Source organism: Phodopus roborovskii, unplaced genomic scaffold (genome assembly GCF_943737965.1).
Source record: "Phodopus roborovskii unplaced genomic scaffold, PHOROB, whole genome shotgun sequence".
Taxonomy (NCBI): Eukaryota; Metazoa; Chordata; class Mammalia; order Rodentia; family Cricetidae; genus Phodopus; species Phodopus roborovskii.
In genome coordinates this window covers 1,931,576-1,949,571 of record NW_026126541.1, presented here as the reverse complement: position 1 = coordinate 1,949,571, position 17,996 = coordinate 1,931,576, and the positions used below count along the sequence as shown (strand labels likewise).

The following is a 17,996-nucleotide window of genomic DNA, read 5'->3' as shown; positions in this document are numbered from 1 at the left end:
CCTCCCCTTCCCTTTCTAATAAAACTTCTCACTTAAACTCCGTCTGCCTGGTGTGTTTGTCCCTACCCCACAGTGGAATCTGCCAAGGTCCCCCACACATTTTATCCTAACAGGAGGGGCCTTGTAGAAATCTTAAGTGGGTAATCACAGATGTTCTGACTTCCAGCCAGTAATGAGCCTGCTGTGTCCAAAAGACAGAATTTTAGAGGACAGTTACATTGGGCCAATAACACCCCCTGGAGTAGAAAGATTCAGTTCAGGCTGCCATAGTGCTGTAGACTTTCTCATCTGTCCACAATGCATCTGCCCAGATTGAGGCACTGCCTTGGTCTCAGCCCAGGAACTTAGTTTTGCTTTATTGGCACTTTTGTCAACAAAACCTCTAGGGGAGGAAAAACCTCAGTAAATAGAAAATTTAGACTAGGTAGATGACTCAGTTAGTAAAGTACTAGCCTTGCAAACATGAAGGTCTGAATTCAATCTTCCCCCCCCCCCAAAAAAAAAAAAAAAAACGGCATGGTGGCGCCTGCTCAGAATCCTAACACCGGGGAGGCAGAGACAGGCTAATCTCTGGGACTTCCAGACCAGCCAGCCTGGCTTATTTGGCAAGTTCCAGGCCAGCGAGAGACCCATGCAGGTTCCAGCGTTTTGGAAACAGTGGAGCCACGGCTGCATTCATTATTATTCCTGTTATTCAGGTGTGCCAGGGCAAGAGGTGTCCAATCAGCGTTTACAAAGGACAGCCAATTGACTCAGAACTGAATATCAGATTTGTACCCGGAAACCAAAGCTGCAGTTCCAGAATGGGAAAGGCAGAACAAAGCACAAAACAATCACCATGAGGTCCTTCAAAGCCCCCGCCAGCGGCTCTGGCGCTGGTCAGGTGGATCAATAGCAATTTGGGGCGCTAGCAGGGGCGCCATCCCGGTTATCTGGATGAGCTGAATATGATGGGTTCCGGCTGCTTCCAGGGTCCTCTGGGAAACTCATGCACCATCCACTTAGGGCTGGAGCCTGGCCATTCTCCGGCCACTCCCACCTCCCTCCTCTAGGCCCAGGCTGGATGCTCCCACCTCCTCCACACTGCCTCCTGTCCTTCTCTGAGCTGTTCCAAGAGGATGGAGGCCAGGGGATGCTGCCCTGAGGCTTTGGGGAAAGCTAGGAGATGCTGCCCTGAGGCCCTGGGCAAGCTTCTGCCTGGCCTCTGTTTCCTCTGCTGCCTAGTGACCTATGCACTGGTGGGTGCTGCCCTCTTCTCTGCAGTCGAGGGCCGCCCTGACCCAGAGGCAGAGGAGAACCCGGAATTGAAGAAGTTCCTGGACGATCTGTGCAGCATCCTGAAATGTAACAGGACAGGTAGGTGCCTGAGAGGTTACTATGTTGCAGTTGCCTTAGCAGGAGGCTGTGAGCAGCTTGCTTGTGTGCCTGTAACCTCCTCCCTCCTGGTTCCTGTTTCAAAGTCTGTTTGTAGTGGGCTTGTCGGGTGGGGTCACTTTTCTTCTCTGGGCAGTGGGGAGATGAACAGACACTCTCCCAGGAGTGCAATGAGGCAAGTAAGCCCAAAGCAGGCACTCTTAAGGTCCAGCTTTGCTTCAGGCTCCTACCAGCCCCACCCAGCCCCCAGGGCTTAGGGGAGAGTGGTTCAGTGGAGATTTCATGGGACAGGAAGCAGGATGATTGGTGCAGCTTCAAGTTTGAGATTTCAAGGAGCCATCCAACCTGGGCTTGCATCCCAGGATGAACAAGCTGACTCTGTAGTAGGGCTTGTGGGGGGCAGGGGCTGGGGCTGGCACAGGCAAAGGCCAGGTTGTTTTAGCTTAGTTTGTGTGATCCACGTCAGTACAGGGGCCATTGTTAGTCTCTCAAAGAGAAGGGGAGAGAAACAAGGACCTCCTCTGCAAAGCAGAAGATGCTCAACAGGTATCCTTACTGCCTTCCATTTGTATTTCAGCCCTTGATTTGGTCAGGGTGAGTCTAGATGTCAGGGCTTCAATTTCTAATTTATAAAAAGGGAGACAAAGTAAGGGGGCCTGGGGAGGATTAAGTAAGAAAATGAGTTGTGGCATTAGACTAACACTTCTCAGTCCTTGACTCCCCAGAGCTGTGTCTGCACACTCTGCTCCTTGTCCAGGATTCCCTTTACAAATAAGATGTCCAGCCCAGCCTCAGAGATCCTGATTGTGTGGATCTGGGAGAAAGCTTGGAGATGTGTACTTGAGACAAATTCCCTGGATGAATTTGAGGTGTGGGCTGGTTGGGGAGGGGGTGGAGCAGGGGCTGAACTTGCTGGAGAGAGGGACAGCTCCAAGTATACCATCACCTCAGCATCTCCCTGGCCACTGAGTAGAAATGTCTCTATAGCAAAGACTCAAAAAGAGACACCCTCCACTGAGCAGGCCTCTGACCCCATGGGCCAGCTTCCAGTCAGTCCCAGCTGACAAGACCTGCTCCAAACGATGTCCCCACCTGGGGAGCAGAATCATACAGAGACCATTCAGGATCACATGCAGGGGGCGGGCAGGCTCGTTTATCTTTTAGTCTCTTTTATTTTCTCTTGTTCCGTTGACTATATCTTTAACCTCCTATTTTTCTCTTGCCATGGAAATTTATATAACTTTCAAAGTTCACATACAAGGAAAACAAGACAGGAATTCCATCCAGGGCCCTGATGAGTCTGAGTTTCTTAGCGCCAGGCTGCACTGCTTTGCAGATGGGGAATTTGGGCTCAGAAAGTAGCTTTTTGTCTAGAGCTCCAAGAAGTAGTCAGGGAGAGTCTAGATGCCACCGTCTGGATTCCCAGGCTGGTGCTAGTAGATTCAAATGGGTGGTGCCTTCCCCTGAGGCTGGACTCTGTGCTATCCTCTTAGCCCAGGGACCAAGGTTTCCCATCCCAAGAGACAGCCTCGGTCTGAGGCCGGGAGCTCAGGGCACTCACCGAGCCTGTATGCTCAGTGTCTTGCAGAAGCTGGTGCCTTGCTTCTCAGCACTGACTGAGTTGCTAAAAGCTCTTTGCTTCCAGAATTCCACAAGAGAGACAGCAGAGGCTTTTATTCCTCTTTAAAACAAATAAAGAAGGCTGGGCACGGTTGTGCATGACTATAATGTGAGCACCCAACAGGCAAAGACGGGGAAGATTGGTACAATCTGAAGACAGGCCATGCTATATTGCAAGTTCCAGGCCAACCAAGGGTGCGTAGCAAGACCCGTCTCAAAAAATTACAGCAACAGAAAACCGAAGACCCAAACTACAACAAAACAAACAAAGTGAAACATGAAAGGAAAGGTTCAAACATTAAGAAATCCTGCAAAGGGCTGAGGCTGCAGCTCAGCCAGCAGCGTTTGGCTACCATGAACAAAGCTCAGCATTCGAGCCCCTACACCACCACACAAACCAGCCACAATGGCTCGTGCCTATAATCCCAACCCTTGGGCATCGGAGTTACGATGATCAGAAACTCGAGGTTACCTTTAGTTATTACAGCATTGGAGATCAGCCTGGGCCCTCTCTCAAAATAAAAAACAAAATAAAATAAAAATCAGTTTGGGACTGTGGAAGAAGAGGAGGAAGCCTCCAAGGCTGCTGAGCTCAGCTCGCACCCAGGCCCCCCAGGGGATGACCCAACCTCTTAGACTCTGTAGCTGGATCTGAGCTGTGGGCTTTGGTGGGCAGACTGCAGTGTTGCTGGGACAGTGTGGGTAGGGGTGGTGCTGGCCCTGGGTCCTCTCACTGGGCATGACTGTCTGCTGCTCTGGTCTCTCCCCAGCGGTGGAAGGCAACAGGACGGCCCTGTGTAAGCATCTGCAGCAGATAAAACCCCAGTGGTTCAAGGCGCCTGCAGACTGGTCCTTCCTGAGCGCTCTCTTCTTCTGCTGCACCGTGTTCAGCACAGTGGGTAAGTGCAAGGGCTTAAGCTGCAAATAACTGCTTGCCTGGGACACGCATGGCGCTGCCGGCTGGCAGGAGTGCTGAGGCATTCCTTTTATCTAATGCAAGGGACAGTGGTGGTGTGCCTACCTCAGGAGCTGTCCCTGGAACAGGGGGAGCAGCAAGGAGAGCCACTGCTGGTCCATAGGCTCCAGAGGTGGGTGGCGAATCGGAAGATAGCATCCTTTCTTCTTCAGGTGGTTGCAATCCTATGCCTGGGCAAGGGTTCATGTAAGCAAGTGACAGGCCATACTGAGGTCCTTCTTGTACCTCTGACTGAGTGCTCATGCATGAAGCTGTTGGCCCACCATGCACCCCTGTACTAGCTGGGAGCATGGTAGACCCGGCCCTGGCCTGCAGGCTCCTGGGTGACTTAGACACGTTCACGGGTGATTAGCCGGCATCTGTGCTTCAATGACAGTGGTGTCCTTGGGGTTCCTGAAAGTAGAGAATGGGGTGGGGGCAGCTGTATCAGCCATGGGTGGGGGTATCCAATGTCTTAAAGGGGTGGCATTCTGTTGAGCCTGCTGGAGTCCCAGGCAGGAGAAATGGCCCCCGTAAAGCGCCAGCCTTAGTGTCCCCTTTAGGACTTTAAGACTCCGGGAGAAGCCTTGGGAGCCCTTCCAGCCTCCAGGGGTAAGGGGGACTTGGACTCTATGTCCTAGGCCACCTCTGAGGACTTTAGTAATGAGAGCAGGTTCAGTTAGCCTGGCTTCCATTTGGGAGTGGACCAGTAGGACCTCTGGGAGGGCCAACCCCAGAGCTCTTAGGTCAGAGCTCTCAGCAAGACTAAAGCTTCTTGCTTAGCTCCTGCTCTTCCTGGACAGACAGAAGCCTCCCCAGGTCCTTGTCCTTCAGAAGAGTAGGCTCCAGTCCTAGGAGGGTTGGGACCACAGCAGCCACAGAGATGCTGTTCTATCCCTCACACGCCAGGGTGCAGACCCTAGTGGCCAGCTGTGCGTTTTGGAGCTGGGTAACATCTAAAGGGATGTGACCCTCCGACACCTGGACCCATAGCTCCTCTACCCCTGCCAGTCTTACCTCTAGGTAGGGGCGTCACTTCCAGCACCCGCCTGACCACCTGACTCACAATCCATGGCCAAGCGCCACAAGAAGACTGTTCGGTCATTCCCTCCCCTCACCCCATCCCATACACGCCAGGAAGAGGTTGATAGCAGTACAGGTCAGGGCAGATGCACAGCTCTCATGGCATTAAATATCATGTTTCTGTCACCCTTTTGCTCAGTGGCTCACAGAGACCAACAAGGTCCATATAACTTGTAGACATAACCACATGTAGAGTACCCTTTCTTCCTGGGTTCTCTACAGACAGCAGCGACTTATCTCCTTCCCTCTCTCAGATGGTGGGTGACCAAGATCCAATGATGTACTCCTAAGTGGGGAGGAGAGTTAAAGAACCAGCGCTTCGGATTACCGTACTTGGCATCCCTTGGGGGAGGAGGTGAGAAGATCCAGCGCCAACAACTCAGGCACTGGGAGTCAGCAAGTAGCAGAGCATGCTTCAGAAGGAAGTTAGACCTGGCTTTATACCCCCTCCCAAGGTCCTACTGGCTCAGGCATTCTTTCCTCCTTCGGGTCTCTCAATCAGTTTCTCTGGTCCTTGAGGTAGGCTTGGTGGCTTGCAGGCTTGGTTCAGGGAGGTTGTGCCTGCCACGCACACTCATGTGGGCCGGCCTGGACACCAGGGGCAGGGCAATTGCAGTTTGGGTAAGCTGGCCGCAGTTTCTCTTGCAAACCAGGGAGAGGGGCTGCTCACTGGGACACCGCCATCTGTCTCCGCATACTCTACACACACCTTGCAAGCACCTGGAGAGCTTTTGTCGATCTTTCAGAGCCAATCTTAGTAGTTTGAGCGCAGAAAGGCAGTGTGGGTAAAGGGTAGATAACAGGAACCCACCCAGTAGGAAACCACAGTTGCACACTCAAGGAGCAAGTGACTCACAACCTCCGCTAACTCTCACAAGCGCCCCATGAGTGAGGGTCTGTGACTGTCCCCACGCACAGGTGAGGCATGAGGATTTTGGGACGGCCAGGACAAGCGGGGCAGTGGCCAACCCCTGTATTAGTTACTTCCCTGTGGCAAAATACCAAACAAAAGTAACTTAAGGAAGGAGGAGCTGGTTTTGGCTCACAGGAAGAGGGTGTAGCCCATCCCCGTGGGGACTTTGAGACAGCAGGTGACATCGAATCCAGTCAGGAAGCAGAGAATGCTTGCTTCCTCCCCTCTGTTCAGTAAGGGACCCCTCCCCCCACCCCAGGTCATAGAATGGTACCACCGAAATTTAGGGTGGGACTTCCCTCTTCAGCTAACCTAGTCTAAGCAATCACTGGGGCCCAGTGTGAAAGAAGTGTGTTCAGGGAAGAAGCAACCTTGAGTAACCAGATCTGACTCACGGGGCCTCACAACGGCCACTGTCAATGGCTAATTCTCCGTCATGGGAACCCGATTTGTTTCTTGTAGGAAGCTATGTGGCACGTATGTCCTCCACCTACTAGACACAGGAGCATGTCTCACGATGCCCCTTACACCCACGCTGGTCGCCCCGGCTGTCTGCAAACATTTATAGATGCGGTCTAGAAGCCCTTGACTTCGTACGACAGATCAAGGTGTGTTGGACCTGTGGAGTCCACGCAACTGAGGAGTTTGTGAGGAATGCAAATTAATGTTCAGCTCCATCGAGTATGGCCTCTGCAATTTGTCTTAACCCGGTGGCTCTCAACCTTCCTAAATCTGTGACCCTTTAATACAGCTCCTCATATTGTGGTGACCCCCAACCATAAAATTATCTTTGTTGCTACTTCATAACCTGTGATTTTTCTACTTCTATGACTCATAATATAAATGTGTGCTTTTTTCCTGATGGCCTTAGGCAACCCCTGTGAAAGGGTTGGTTATTCAACCCCCAAAAGGGTCAAGACCCTTAAGTTGAGAACCACTGGCCTTATCTAGTTCACTAGAACTACCTTTGAAAAAACTTGAACCTCCAATCTTCTTGCCCAAGTGCTGTGCCCACGCAGCGTGCGGATCAATCCTAGAGCCTGTGTACATGCTAGACAAGTACTCTAACCAAGCCAGTCTGGTGCACACGGACACTGGAGACATCATTATCCGCACGAGCTCTCAGCCCAGCCACACTTCATAATCTCCCCCCTATCTAACACAAGACCCTGCCACAGATCTATCAGAATCCAGGCCCAGGTTTCCATAGGAGCCCTCCAGGTGACTCTAATGGGAGCCAAAGCCTCAAATCACGGATGTAGCTGAAATGCATTAGCTTGGTTTAAATCTCAGGAAAGCCCAAACCACTCCCCTTTGAATGAGTGGAGTAGGGAAGTCTGTCCAAAAGTGCCCTGGAGGAGGGAGGTGGGGCTCATTGGCTCTGCCTGTGATCACTGCTGGGTGGGACAATCCCCCTGAAACCCTGCTCTCCAGCCCCCCCATGACACCACACCCTGATGCTAAGGATGTGACACCTGTGAGTCAGTTGTCACCTGGCTCAGCTCCTGGGATCAGGAAGGGAAATGCTCTGGGCCATTAAATACTTGGCAGGCTAAGTGCTGCGGAGTGATTGTATCGGAACAAGGGATGCATTATAGGAAGTGATACTTTCCCATTCCGCATTTCAGCATTCGGTAATTGGGGCCGTTAGTCCGTTCCCTCAGTGGGGCTATGTGCCCTCTGAGACCTCCTTCCCAGGGTTCTTTCCTGGGGTGTAGTAGGTCTTCTGTGCTAACGTCTCACTCAGAGGGTCTTCTGAAGCCCACCTTGGGCTGGACGTATTCTCGGGGGCAAGGTCTTTGAGGGAAAAGCGCAGGCTCCTGAGGGATGCATCTGTGTCGCCTTCAACAGGTCACAGCCTTATCTGTTTATCGCCCATTAAATTTGAGCAGTAATGGAGACTGCCATGAATTCTGCTGGGCAGGGGATTTTTGATTCTAAAAAGCACTTTACAGACTGTTCGAGTAATATTTGATTTGATTCTTTAAATCAAAGTAAATTTAACTCTAAGCCCCGACCCTGGGAGCCCGGGCAGTTACTTTTGAGAAGCCCTTTGTGAGCTTCCAGACACTCTTGAGAATGTGGGGCTTGTACCCTAGCTGGAAAACAAGGTGTCTCACACGTAGGGGACTTGCCCGTGGCCTCTGACTCATGCTCCAGGCTCAGTGTCAGCTCTGGACTTTTTATCTTCCTGCCTCAGCCTCCCAAGTAGTTTTGATTCCTGCTCTGGACTCTTGGGGATTAAGCGCCACCCTTTGCTTTTGCACCCAAGGGAATCGAGGCAGCAACTGATAAAGTCCTTTGGCCCAGGTCACAGAGCTCGTGAATCAGCGAGGTGGGCAGTCCCCTCTGTAAGGAGTACGGTTTTTCCTCCTGCTGCCTGGTATTGTCCCCCTGCCGCGACAGCCCCAATTAACACACCGAGACTCTGTATTTGATACAATGCTGTTGGCCAGTTACTAGTTTCTTATCGGCTAGCTCTATTTTAATTATTAACCCATTTCTGTTGATCTATGTATTTCTCTTACCGGGGAGCCGGCCAGCATACTGCTTTCTCCCGACTCTCCATCTTGGCTCCTCCTTACTACTTCCTATTTCCTCCTTGTCTCCTAGTCCCTCCTATCTTCCTTTCCTATTGGCCAACAGTGCTTTATTATTAACCAGTATGAAAAACATTTACATAATGGGATCTCCCATCACACATCCCCTTCTCAGTCACAACACTTCCTCTGCTCCATGTTCCTGAATTCTGCCAACTGGAAACTCACCCCAGAATCATACCTGTTCAGTGAGGATTCAGATGCGCCAGCTCCGTCTGCCAATCTCCCAAGGTGCTCCTTCTTTCTTTACGTCCCTAGACCCTCATTTCCCAAGCCTCACCTCGGTACCCTTCTCCTGATCCATATCCACTAGCCACACTGGCTGTCTTAGTTACGGTTCTATTGCTGCAGAGACACCATGACCAAGGCAACCCTTATTGGGGGGGGGGGAAAGACAGCGTTTAATTGGGGGTTGGCTTACAGTTCAGAGGCCCAGCCCATTATCATCGCTGCAGGGAGCATGGTGGCCGGCAGGCAGACACTGGGCTGAGAGTTCCACACCCTGAACCTCAAGCAGTGGGAAGAGAGACTCTGGGTTTGGCACAGGCTTCTGAAACCTCAAAGCCCACCCCTGGTGACACACTTCCCCCAACACGTCCATACCTCCCGATCCTTCCATCACTACCAAAGAGTCCCGCCCCCTGGCGGCTAAACATTCAAATATATAAGCCTATGGAGGGTATTCTTATTCTACCGCCACACTGGCCTTCTGATTCATCATATATAGCTACAGCTCTACTCTGGAGACACGCTGGTTAAGATTTAGAATCCTCCCTGGGGAGACATAGAGGCCTGAGCTTGGTGAGTGCATTGGCAGGCTGGATTTCAGCTCCCTGTCACACCCTTGATAAATGTGCAGTGCACAAACTGCTCGGATGGATGGGAGCAGCCACAGGGGCATCGGGCACACTGTTGCTGCCTCTCTACCTGGCTAGTCCCTGCTCCCTGAGCTTGCTAATCTCAGCTGTCAACTTGACACGGGGCAAAGGGAGCCTCAGTTGAGGAATCACCTCCACCAGATTGGACTAAGGGCATGAGTATGGGGTGTTTTCTTAATTGTTAATTGGAGGGGGGGCACGGAGGGCAGGGGAACAAGCCACTAAGCAGGATCCCCCCCCCATCTCTGCTTCAGTTTCTTCCCCTAGGTCTGTGCCTTGAGTTCCCGCTCTGGCTTCCCTCAACAATCTAAGCCTCACAAACCCTTTCCTCCCCAAAGTAGGTTTTGGTCAGTGTTTCATCACAGCATTGGAAGTAAATGAGGACCACCCCCATCTCGATCTTTGTTCAAGTCACCCAGACAAGAAGTCTTTCCTGAATGGAAGCCTTTGATTTAACCACACTTTTAGCAATTTGTTCTCTGCCTGTGATCGAGCCTCATCTCAAATAGCAATAGCCATATTGGTGGGTATCGATTAACATCTGCTTCCCCTGACCCAGAAACTCGGAGAGGTTGGACCCTGTAAACGCATTGTGTGTTTGTCCTTACTGGATTCATTAAGAACTCAGGAATGAATGAATACATGAAATTAACCAACCCTGCTGCCACCCACGTGGTCGGTTCCCTAGCCTTCGGGGTGTGTGGTGGTCTAAGATAGATGAAAGGAATCTGATAAGAACTCTGGAGGGGACGGGGGACCACAGGCCCCTGCCCTTTCTCCCTAGGATCCCGCTGAGGTGGCCATCCCATCCCATCTGGAGGTAAACTTTCCAACAGGGAGCCTTGAGCAGAGACAAGACTGCTGCCCAGCTTGCTAAGAATCACCTTCAACTTAATTTACATAATTGATGCATTTTTCTATATTAATCAAAGATTAAACACATAAACGTACGCAGCAAAGCTTTTTCCTCTGCTTGTCAGCCATTCTAAAAAGCTCCAGTCGCCTATGCTGAGGAGTCGCTGGCTCAGATCCCATCTTCTGCAGAAAGGAGGGTGGCATGGAAGACCCCCACACCCTCTAACCTGAAGTGCAAAAAAAAAAAAATGAGCAATTAATTAGGGGTCTGCTAAGCTCAGAGCTGGGCGGCCGTAGATTTGTGAGTGCTGGGTGCTGACAGCCTCTCTGCCACCCATGAACTCATCTCTCTCCCCTGAAACTCTGAAGCTGCTGGGGACACAACTGTGACTTTATCTTCTTCCTGTTGTTCCCTAATACAACACACACTGCTGTCTGCATTGTTGGCATAAAGTTAATGATCGCTATACAGAAACAAATACACCAAGAAAGAGGTCCAGGAACCTCGGAAAGGACAAAGGCGGCTTCTTAGAAGCCAGCACCTTTGGCAAGATGAAGGAAGCGATGGAAATGACTGCCTCGAACACCTGTGCTCTTCCAGTGAGTGTGGGGTGGGGCACAATAAAAAAAAAAAATGATGGGTGATTGCTTCATCTCCAGCATGTCCCCTGCCAAGGACATTTTTCAGTCTGGATGCGAGCTGCCTCTCTTCTTTCCCTTTCCCTCGGTCAAGATACATGCCAGACACATGGCAGATGCCTTGGGATGAATATTTATTTGGGATATTTATTCACGCACACACTTATTTTCAGCACTGGGGTAGGGGTTGAACTTGCAACCTTCTGCACACTAAGAACAAGCTTCCCCCCTGAGTTCTGCACCTAGTCCAGGATGTTTTTACTGGGTAAAGTTGCATGTCCAGAAAGAAACGGCAGGTGTCTTTTGAGCCTCCGAGGGATGCTGGACTGATGCCAACATCAGACTCTTGTCTCGTTTCTCAGGTTATGGCCACATGTACCCCGTCACCAGGCTTGGCAAGTTCCTGTGCATGCTGTACGCTCTCTTTGGGATCCCTTTGATGTTCTTGGTCCTTACAGACATAGGGGACACCCTAGCCACCATCTTCTCCAGGGCTTACAATCGGTTCCAGGCTCTCCTTTGCCTCCCCTGCACTCCCTCCGCCTGGTGCTCCAGCCTGCTCTGCAGGAGGCAGCCTGACGTCAAACCTGTGGGTGAAGCCATCCCTCAGATCGTCATCAGCGCTGGTGGTGCTGATGCCGATGAGCTCCTGGACCCCCAGCCGCACAGGGGGCCTGCACCGCCGAGCTGCGGTGTGGAGTTATTTGAGAGATTAGTTGCACGAGAGAAACAGGACAGCCTGCAACCTCCCATGAGGCCTATAGAGAAGAGCAACTCGTGCCCTGAGCTGGTGCTGGGACGACTGTCCTGTTCTATCCTTAGCAATCTGGATGAAGTGGGCCAGCAGGTGGAGAGGCTGGACATCCCTCTCCCTGTCATTGCCCTGGTCATCTTCGCCTACATCTCCTGTGCAGCTGCTATCCTCCCCTTCTGGGAGACGGAGCTGGGCTTTGAGGATGCCTTCTACTTTTGCTTCGTCACGCTGACCACCATCGGGTTTGGGGACATCAAGCTGAATCGTCCCCACTTCTTCCTCTTCTTCTCCGTTTACATCATCGTTGGCATGGAGATTGTCTTCATCGCCTTCAAACTGATGCAGAACAGGCTCCTGCGAGCCTACAAAATACTCATGCTGTTTCTTTGCAGAAGGGAAGTTTCACTACCTTGCTAAAAGGTGAGGGCTCTGGCAGCTCTGGAGTGACAGACACAGGCCCTGCAAATTCCCTGGCTTTGTGGGTATGATAACCTGCTATCTGAGCTCCTGGGGCTTGGGAAACAAAGCCTGTGTGAGGTCCGAGGTCAGCCTTGAGGTCCCTGGAAGGGAAGCTGAGCCACACTGGTACCTAGGACAAGAGTGAAGGTTATCTCCATGGTTCCCAGTCCAGTCAGTGTCCCTGTCTGCACTCCAGAACGGGGCCGTCTTAAGAATAAGAAATAAGCTGACGATGTCACTGCTTTTTCTGTGACAGGAAGAAAAAAAATAGACCTTTGTTCTTGGCATGTGTATTTTGAGGGGAGTTAAAATCTTCGCCATTGGCCCCAGCCTCCCCTGAGCATCTGAAGTGTATCCGAGTATCCTGCTTCCCCGAGTGACTGCATGGATGCACTAGACACCTGCCCAGCCTGGGCAGATTCCAGTAGAACACCTGTCTCATGGATGATGCCACCTGAGCGAACTGGCTGGTGACAGTGTTATCACCTGCTGGGAAGGATTGGTACCCATGGGGCGGAGACACTCTAGCAACGGGGCGGAGACACTCTAGCGTTGCACCCGACTGGCTGACATGTAGTACGTGCCCCACCCACCTGTCCTGGCAAGTTACTCCCTTTGTAGTCTGTCTTTGCCCAGAAAGATGTGAGCATGTGCTAGGGCGGCTAGAAATGTCAAAGAGGGAGCAGACTTCATCCATGGACAATGGGGTGGACAGCTGGTGCCAGGCTGCTTTGCCCTTGCCATTTGAGAGCTCTGGCCCATGCCATACACCTTCTCCACTCTTTATGTTGGGCCTCGGGTCATTAACACACTCTGAAATGCCCTCCCCCATCTCCCTTTCTCATCATCCACCCCTCCCTAAGGCTGTCTGGGGTACCCTCCTGTAGAACATACCCCAACTCACGTCTGCCTCCAAGTAGCTTTGGAGGCCTAGGAAGAGGGAAGGTGACACAGACCAGCTGGTAAAAAAAAAAAAAAGGTCCCAGTTTCTTTATTTGAAGGTTATTGGAAATGACTAATGATCGCATCTACAAATCCTGCAATTGACGGATGCTGGAGAAACAAAAAACAAAGGTACCTGGGCTTGACGGCTCTGTCTTAGCTTCTCACCATCGCCTAAGGCCACTTCTCAGGAGGGTTAGGGTCTCTCCGGATATTTCCCCTTCTCCCACAAGGATTAAATCCTGAACCCCTCCAGCCTTCGAAGATCTACCTCAGGCTGTGGAATCGTCACGGTGTGAGCAAGAAACGGTGCAAACGCCAGAAACACCGGGGTGACCCTTCAGGCCCGTGCTCAGGGTCTGTGGTCCGACTTGCCCAAGCTTTGTTAGTACAGATGAGGTGAGGCAAAACCCCTCAAGTCTAAATTTACAGAAGACGCCGCTCCAAGGGGCACATGATGGGGATGGAGGGTGCCTGGAAGTTTCACAGATATGCACAGAACAATGGCTAAGTGAACCTTCAGGACAGAAGTAACTTCATGACAGGTGGCTCGGAACTCCTCAATTACCGCCCCCCTTTCTCCCTCTTCTTTAAAATCTGTTGTCTGTCTGTCTATCTGTCTGTGTGCATGTGCACATGTGTCGAGGTGTGTGTGGCGGCAGGTAGCAGAGGGCAGTGTGTGCAGTCGATTCTCTCCTTCCACCATGTGTGTTTTGGGGATGGGACTCAGATTGTCAAACCTGTTGGCCATCACTTTCCCCCGCTGAGCCATCTCATCAGCCCCTCCTTTACATTTGAGGTAGGACCTCATCAAATCCAAGCTGGCTTTGGATTTGGCACACAGTCATGGATGGCCTTGAACTCCTGATCCTGCTGCCTCAACCTCCTATGTGCTGAGATTACAGGAGTCTGCCGCTACACCTTGTTTATTCAGCCCCGAGGAACAAACCCAGAACTCCGTGCGTGCCAGGCAGCCTTTCAGATACGGAGCTTCACCCCAGCTCCGCCCATTCCTACTCCACCTGCTACTTCCTATATGCTCTATCCTGCCACTTCCTACGCCACACCCTTCCACTTCCTTCTTGAGGCAAAGAAGGAAGCAGACATGGAGGCTGCCAGGAAAGCATATTGTGCAAACTGATTATGAAACACCTTGCTCATTTGCTAGCAATGGATTTCCCCATGCTTCTGAGGAAGTGGATCTATGTGCCTTCCTGCTCCCTGTCACGCAGCCCATAGGCAGCAATACATCTCCACCCTGTATATTCCAGAAAACAGACTTCCATCTCCAGGTTCAAGACTATACATCCATGTTACCAAGCTTTTCCTGGATGCCCTCAGACCTCGATTTAAGCACTTCCTGTTGCCCCCTGGCCTGTATTATCTGTCTTATCAGCTTGGACTATGTATTTATATTTTATATTGCTGTGACAAATACCTAAGAACATTTAAAGATGGAAAGACTGGGTTGGGCTCATGGTTTCGTAGGGCTTGGTAGGCGATCTCTTGGCTACATGCCTTATCTCCTACCAGCACACTTACCTATGAATTCGGCAGTGGGTTAACTCATTGATGAAGTTACAGCATTCGGATCTAATAGCCTCTGCATAATGCCACCCAGCGGGGGATCCAGCTTCAACACGGAACTCTTTGGGGAGACAGTTCATCTGCCTCCTGTAGCACACCAAAACAGACCGGATGACCTAATGGCGCATTTATTTTTCATGGGTCTGGAGGCTTGAAGTCTGCAAACAGAAGGATAGGGTTCCTAGGTTCTGTGCAGATATCCTGGTTGATGTATATGCAGAGAGATCGTGTGTGGCTTCCTCTTTTCACAAGGGCATTGATTCGGCCCTGAGGGTTCCATCCTTGTGACCTCACCTAGCTCAAACAGCCCCCTCCAATTACCTCAGCAATCAAGTTCGGAGGCTGCTGGTCTGGGCAGTGGAGTTTTCAAACATCCCCGATGGGCTCAACTTGCAGCCAGGGTCGAGGATCAGAGTATTAGCCGCTCTGGGCATCAAGTACCCTTTCCCTGTAGGATGGGTGAAGACTTTCTCTCTAGATCCGTTTCCCTGCAGCTTCCGTGGCGTGCCCAAATTACCAGAAGTGGCCATACTTGTCCCCTCCGTGTCCCTACTGCAACCCGTCTCCAGACCATAACGAGGTTCGAGTTCTTTGTCTAACCCCTGCCTAAACCTGGAGGCACCCAAGTAAAGACAGTGTCTGCCACACACAGAACTTCGTGCACCCCTATTAGACTGCTCTGTGGGAGCTGTTGGGGGAGTCTCAACTTACCCATAAACTCCTGGACCCTGGAGTGGAGGAACACGTGTGCGTCTCACCCAGGGGTACAGAAAAGCCCATTGCCCTGTCACAGCTCATCTCTGGCCTGCACCAGGGCCAAAGGCCAGAGTGCCGGCCATGCTATTGCAGAGGCTGTGACGTCATCCTGCCCTGTTGCCCAGCAGTCTGGCGTGTTTATCTAAAGGATTACAGTTCCGGGTGAGTTCAGAGGTGGGTTCAAATGCCACAGCCAGTGAGATAGGGTGGGTCAATAGATGGCGATAACTTTAGAAGATCCTGCCCTCCGGAGTTCCCGGAGACTGCAGAGCTCTCTTGACCAAGGCTGCTTCTGGGATTGCTGAGGTGGGAGTTATTGGGGAACCTGCTCGCCTCTACTGGATTGCTGGACCTAGGCGAAGCCACACCAAATGCAGAATGCGAGTTCTCAAATGGCCACCAGGTGGCGAGCCAGACCGCTCCGACCTCGCGCTCCAGGGCCAGCAGGTGGCGTGTTCTCCTTTTGCTGCCTTTTGGCTACTCCAGGTGTCTTCAAAGAAAAGGCTTCAGGTGGAACTGTGTTCGTTCTGGAAAGGGAGAAGAGGTTCTCTGACCTCTGTTCGCTGTCCCATTCAGAACATCACCAGACATGTTACCGTGCAGTACTGATTTAAATCCTCAGCTGTCCTAGCGCGTAATAACCGTTCTAAAGGAACTCCCTGTTGGCTCCTGGGGAGCCTGGCTGGGGTGGCTGGTCCTGGCAGCTCTCCTTCACTGTCTTGCTGGGGAAGAAAAGGAGATTGCAAGGTATGAGTCTGAATTTAGTAGAGGCTCCACGGCACCCGGGATTCTCCCAGGCCTCAGTGTCCATAACTTGGGCTCAGCGTTTAAAGCCGCCGGTGCCCCAAACACACTTGTAGCTCCCCCTTACTTGGCTCTGTTTGCCTGGCACACTTTCTCCTCTGTGTTACACTGGACACTTCGAGCTGGACCCTCCGCTCTCCAGACCACCATCATGGCCCAGGAAAGGGAATCACAGCCTCCTACATCCCCGATTCCCACCTGCATTCTAGGCCCCACCCTCGGCACCCCCAACAATGCCGCCTAGCCTGACTCTGCATCCCTTTCATCCCCCATTTGAGCGCAGCTCCAGCCTGCCCGTGGCTTGCGCTGTCTCACATGGCTCTCTGCTCCTGGGGGTGCAGTGTGTGCCTCCGGTATGAGGCGCTGGCTTCAGTGTCTTTCCCCGAAGTCCCGAGCAGCGGGTTTTAAGTGCAGCTGGTCATTTCAAAAGCTCCCGGTTAGTCTGGTGGCATCCATGCACTCGGGACCCAGGGCTCACAGGTCATTTGAGTGTAGCGTGCCAGGCCCTGGAATGCAGTCCTAAAGGGGTGAGCTTGGGATGCTCAGTATACAGGTCCCATTCTTAGCGTCACAGCTTTCCCTAAGGAAGCAGAGCCCTTGAGATATACGCCACGACTTTGGAGAGATGCTGGGTCCACTGTGACACTTAAGGCTCCAACCAGTTCTCTGGGATCTGGTATCCAACCAGGCAGACAGGCAGGCAGGCAGGCAGGCAGGTAGGCAGCAGGCGGCCCAGGGTGGGGTAGCCTGGCTAGCTTGGCTGTTGCCGTGGTGATGGATGCTCACCTCTAGTTAGTGAGAACTTGGAAGCTGATTTGAGCACAGGAGAACAAAGGACATCTGTCTTGGATGCAAATTGTGGCTTCTCATCCTTCTTCAACTGCCCTGCAATTTAGACCACAGAATAAAACCCTTTCAAGTGCTATAGATTCGAACGACAGGCCATTAAGGAGTCCTCTGAGGTTTAAGCCCAGGTTGGCTTCTTCAAAAAGTATTTGTAGAAAGACACAGAGAACAAAGCGAAGGAAACATCACCCTTGGCATGCCACTAAGCCAACACAGATTTATCAGTTATTACATGCCTGGACAACATGGCTTACCATGGGGACTGCATCTCCATGACTCAGTTTCCCCAGAGTCCTGGCTAGTTTTACATCAGCTTGGCACAAGCAGTAGTCATCTGAAAGGAGGGAACCTCAATTCAGAGAATGCCCACATAATATCTGGCTACAGGCAAGCATTTTCATGATTAGTGTTCAGCGGGGGAGGGGCCAGCCCATTGCAGATGGGGCCATCTTTGGGCTGATGGTCCTGGGTTCTGTAAGGAAGCAGGCTTCGACAGCCATGAGAGCAAGCCAGTAAGCTTGGTCTCCATGGCCTCCGCATCAGCTCCTGCCTCCGGGTTCCTGTCCAGTGATGGACTGTTAGCTGGAAGTGTAAACTAAATAAACCCTTTTCCCCCAGCTTGCTTTTGGCCATGGTTTCATCGTAGCAATACTAACAGTGACTAGGACCCCCAGTGTATAAGGCTATTGCAGTGGCCCATGGGATTTTCCTGTGTGGACAGCTTCCTTTCCTACCCTTGATTTGCTTTGCTTCCCTGTAACATCTAGTTTGTAAAAAGGAGACTCGCACATGCATGTGCGAGTGTGCACACATGTGCGTGCACACACACATTCATACATGCTGTGTGTGTGCAAGTGCATGCGTGTGCATTGTGTACCTGTGTATGTTTGTGTATGTACACACATTGCATGCGTGTGTGTGTGTGTGTGTG

The 17,996-nt window shown here is 51.7% G+C and overlaps 1 protein-coding gene across 1 annotated transcript; it reads left to right on the top strand.

Moving 5' to 3' along the window:
* The first annotated feature begins 1,118 nt into the window (after positions 1-1,118).
* On the top strand, positions 1,119-12,095 carry Kcnk18 (potassium two pore domain channel subfamily K member 18). The gene is given in 4 exon segments (XM_051200016.1): positions 1,119-1,356; positions 3,765-3,893; positions 11,280-12,052; positions 12,054-12,095. Coding segments are annotated over 4 exon segments (1,182 nt in total).
* The last annotated feature ends 5,901 nt before the right edge of the window (positions 12,096-17,996 follow it).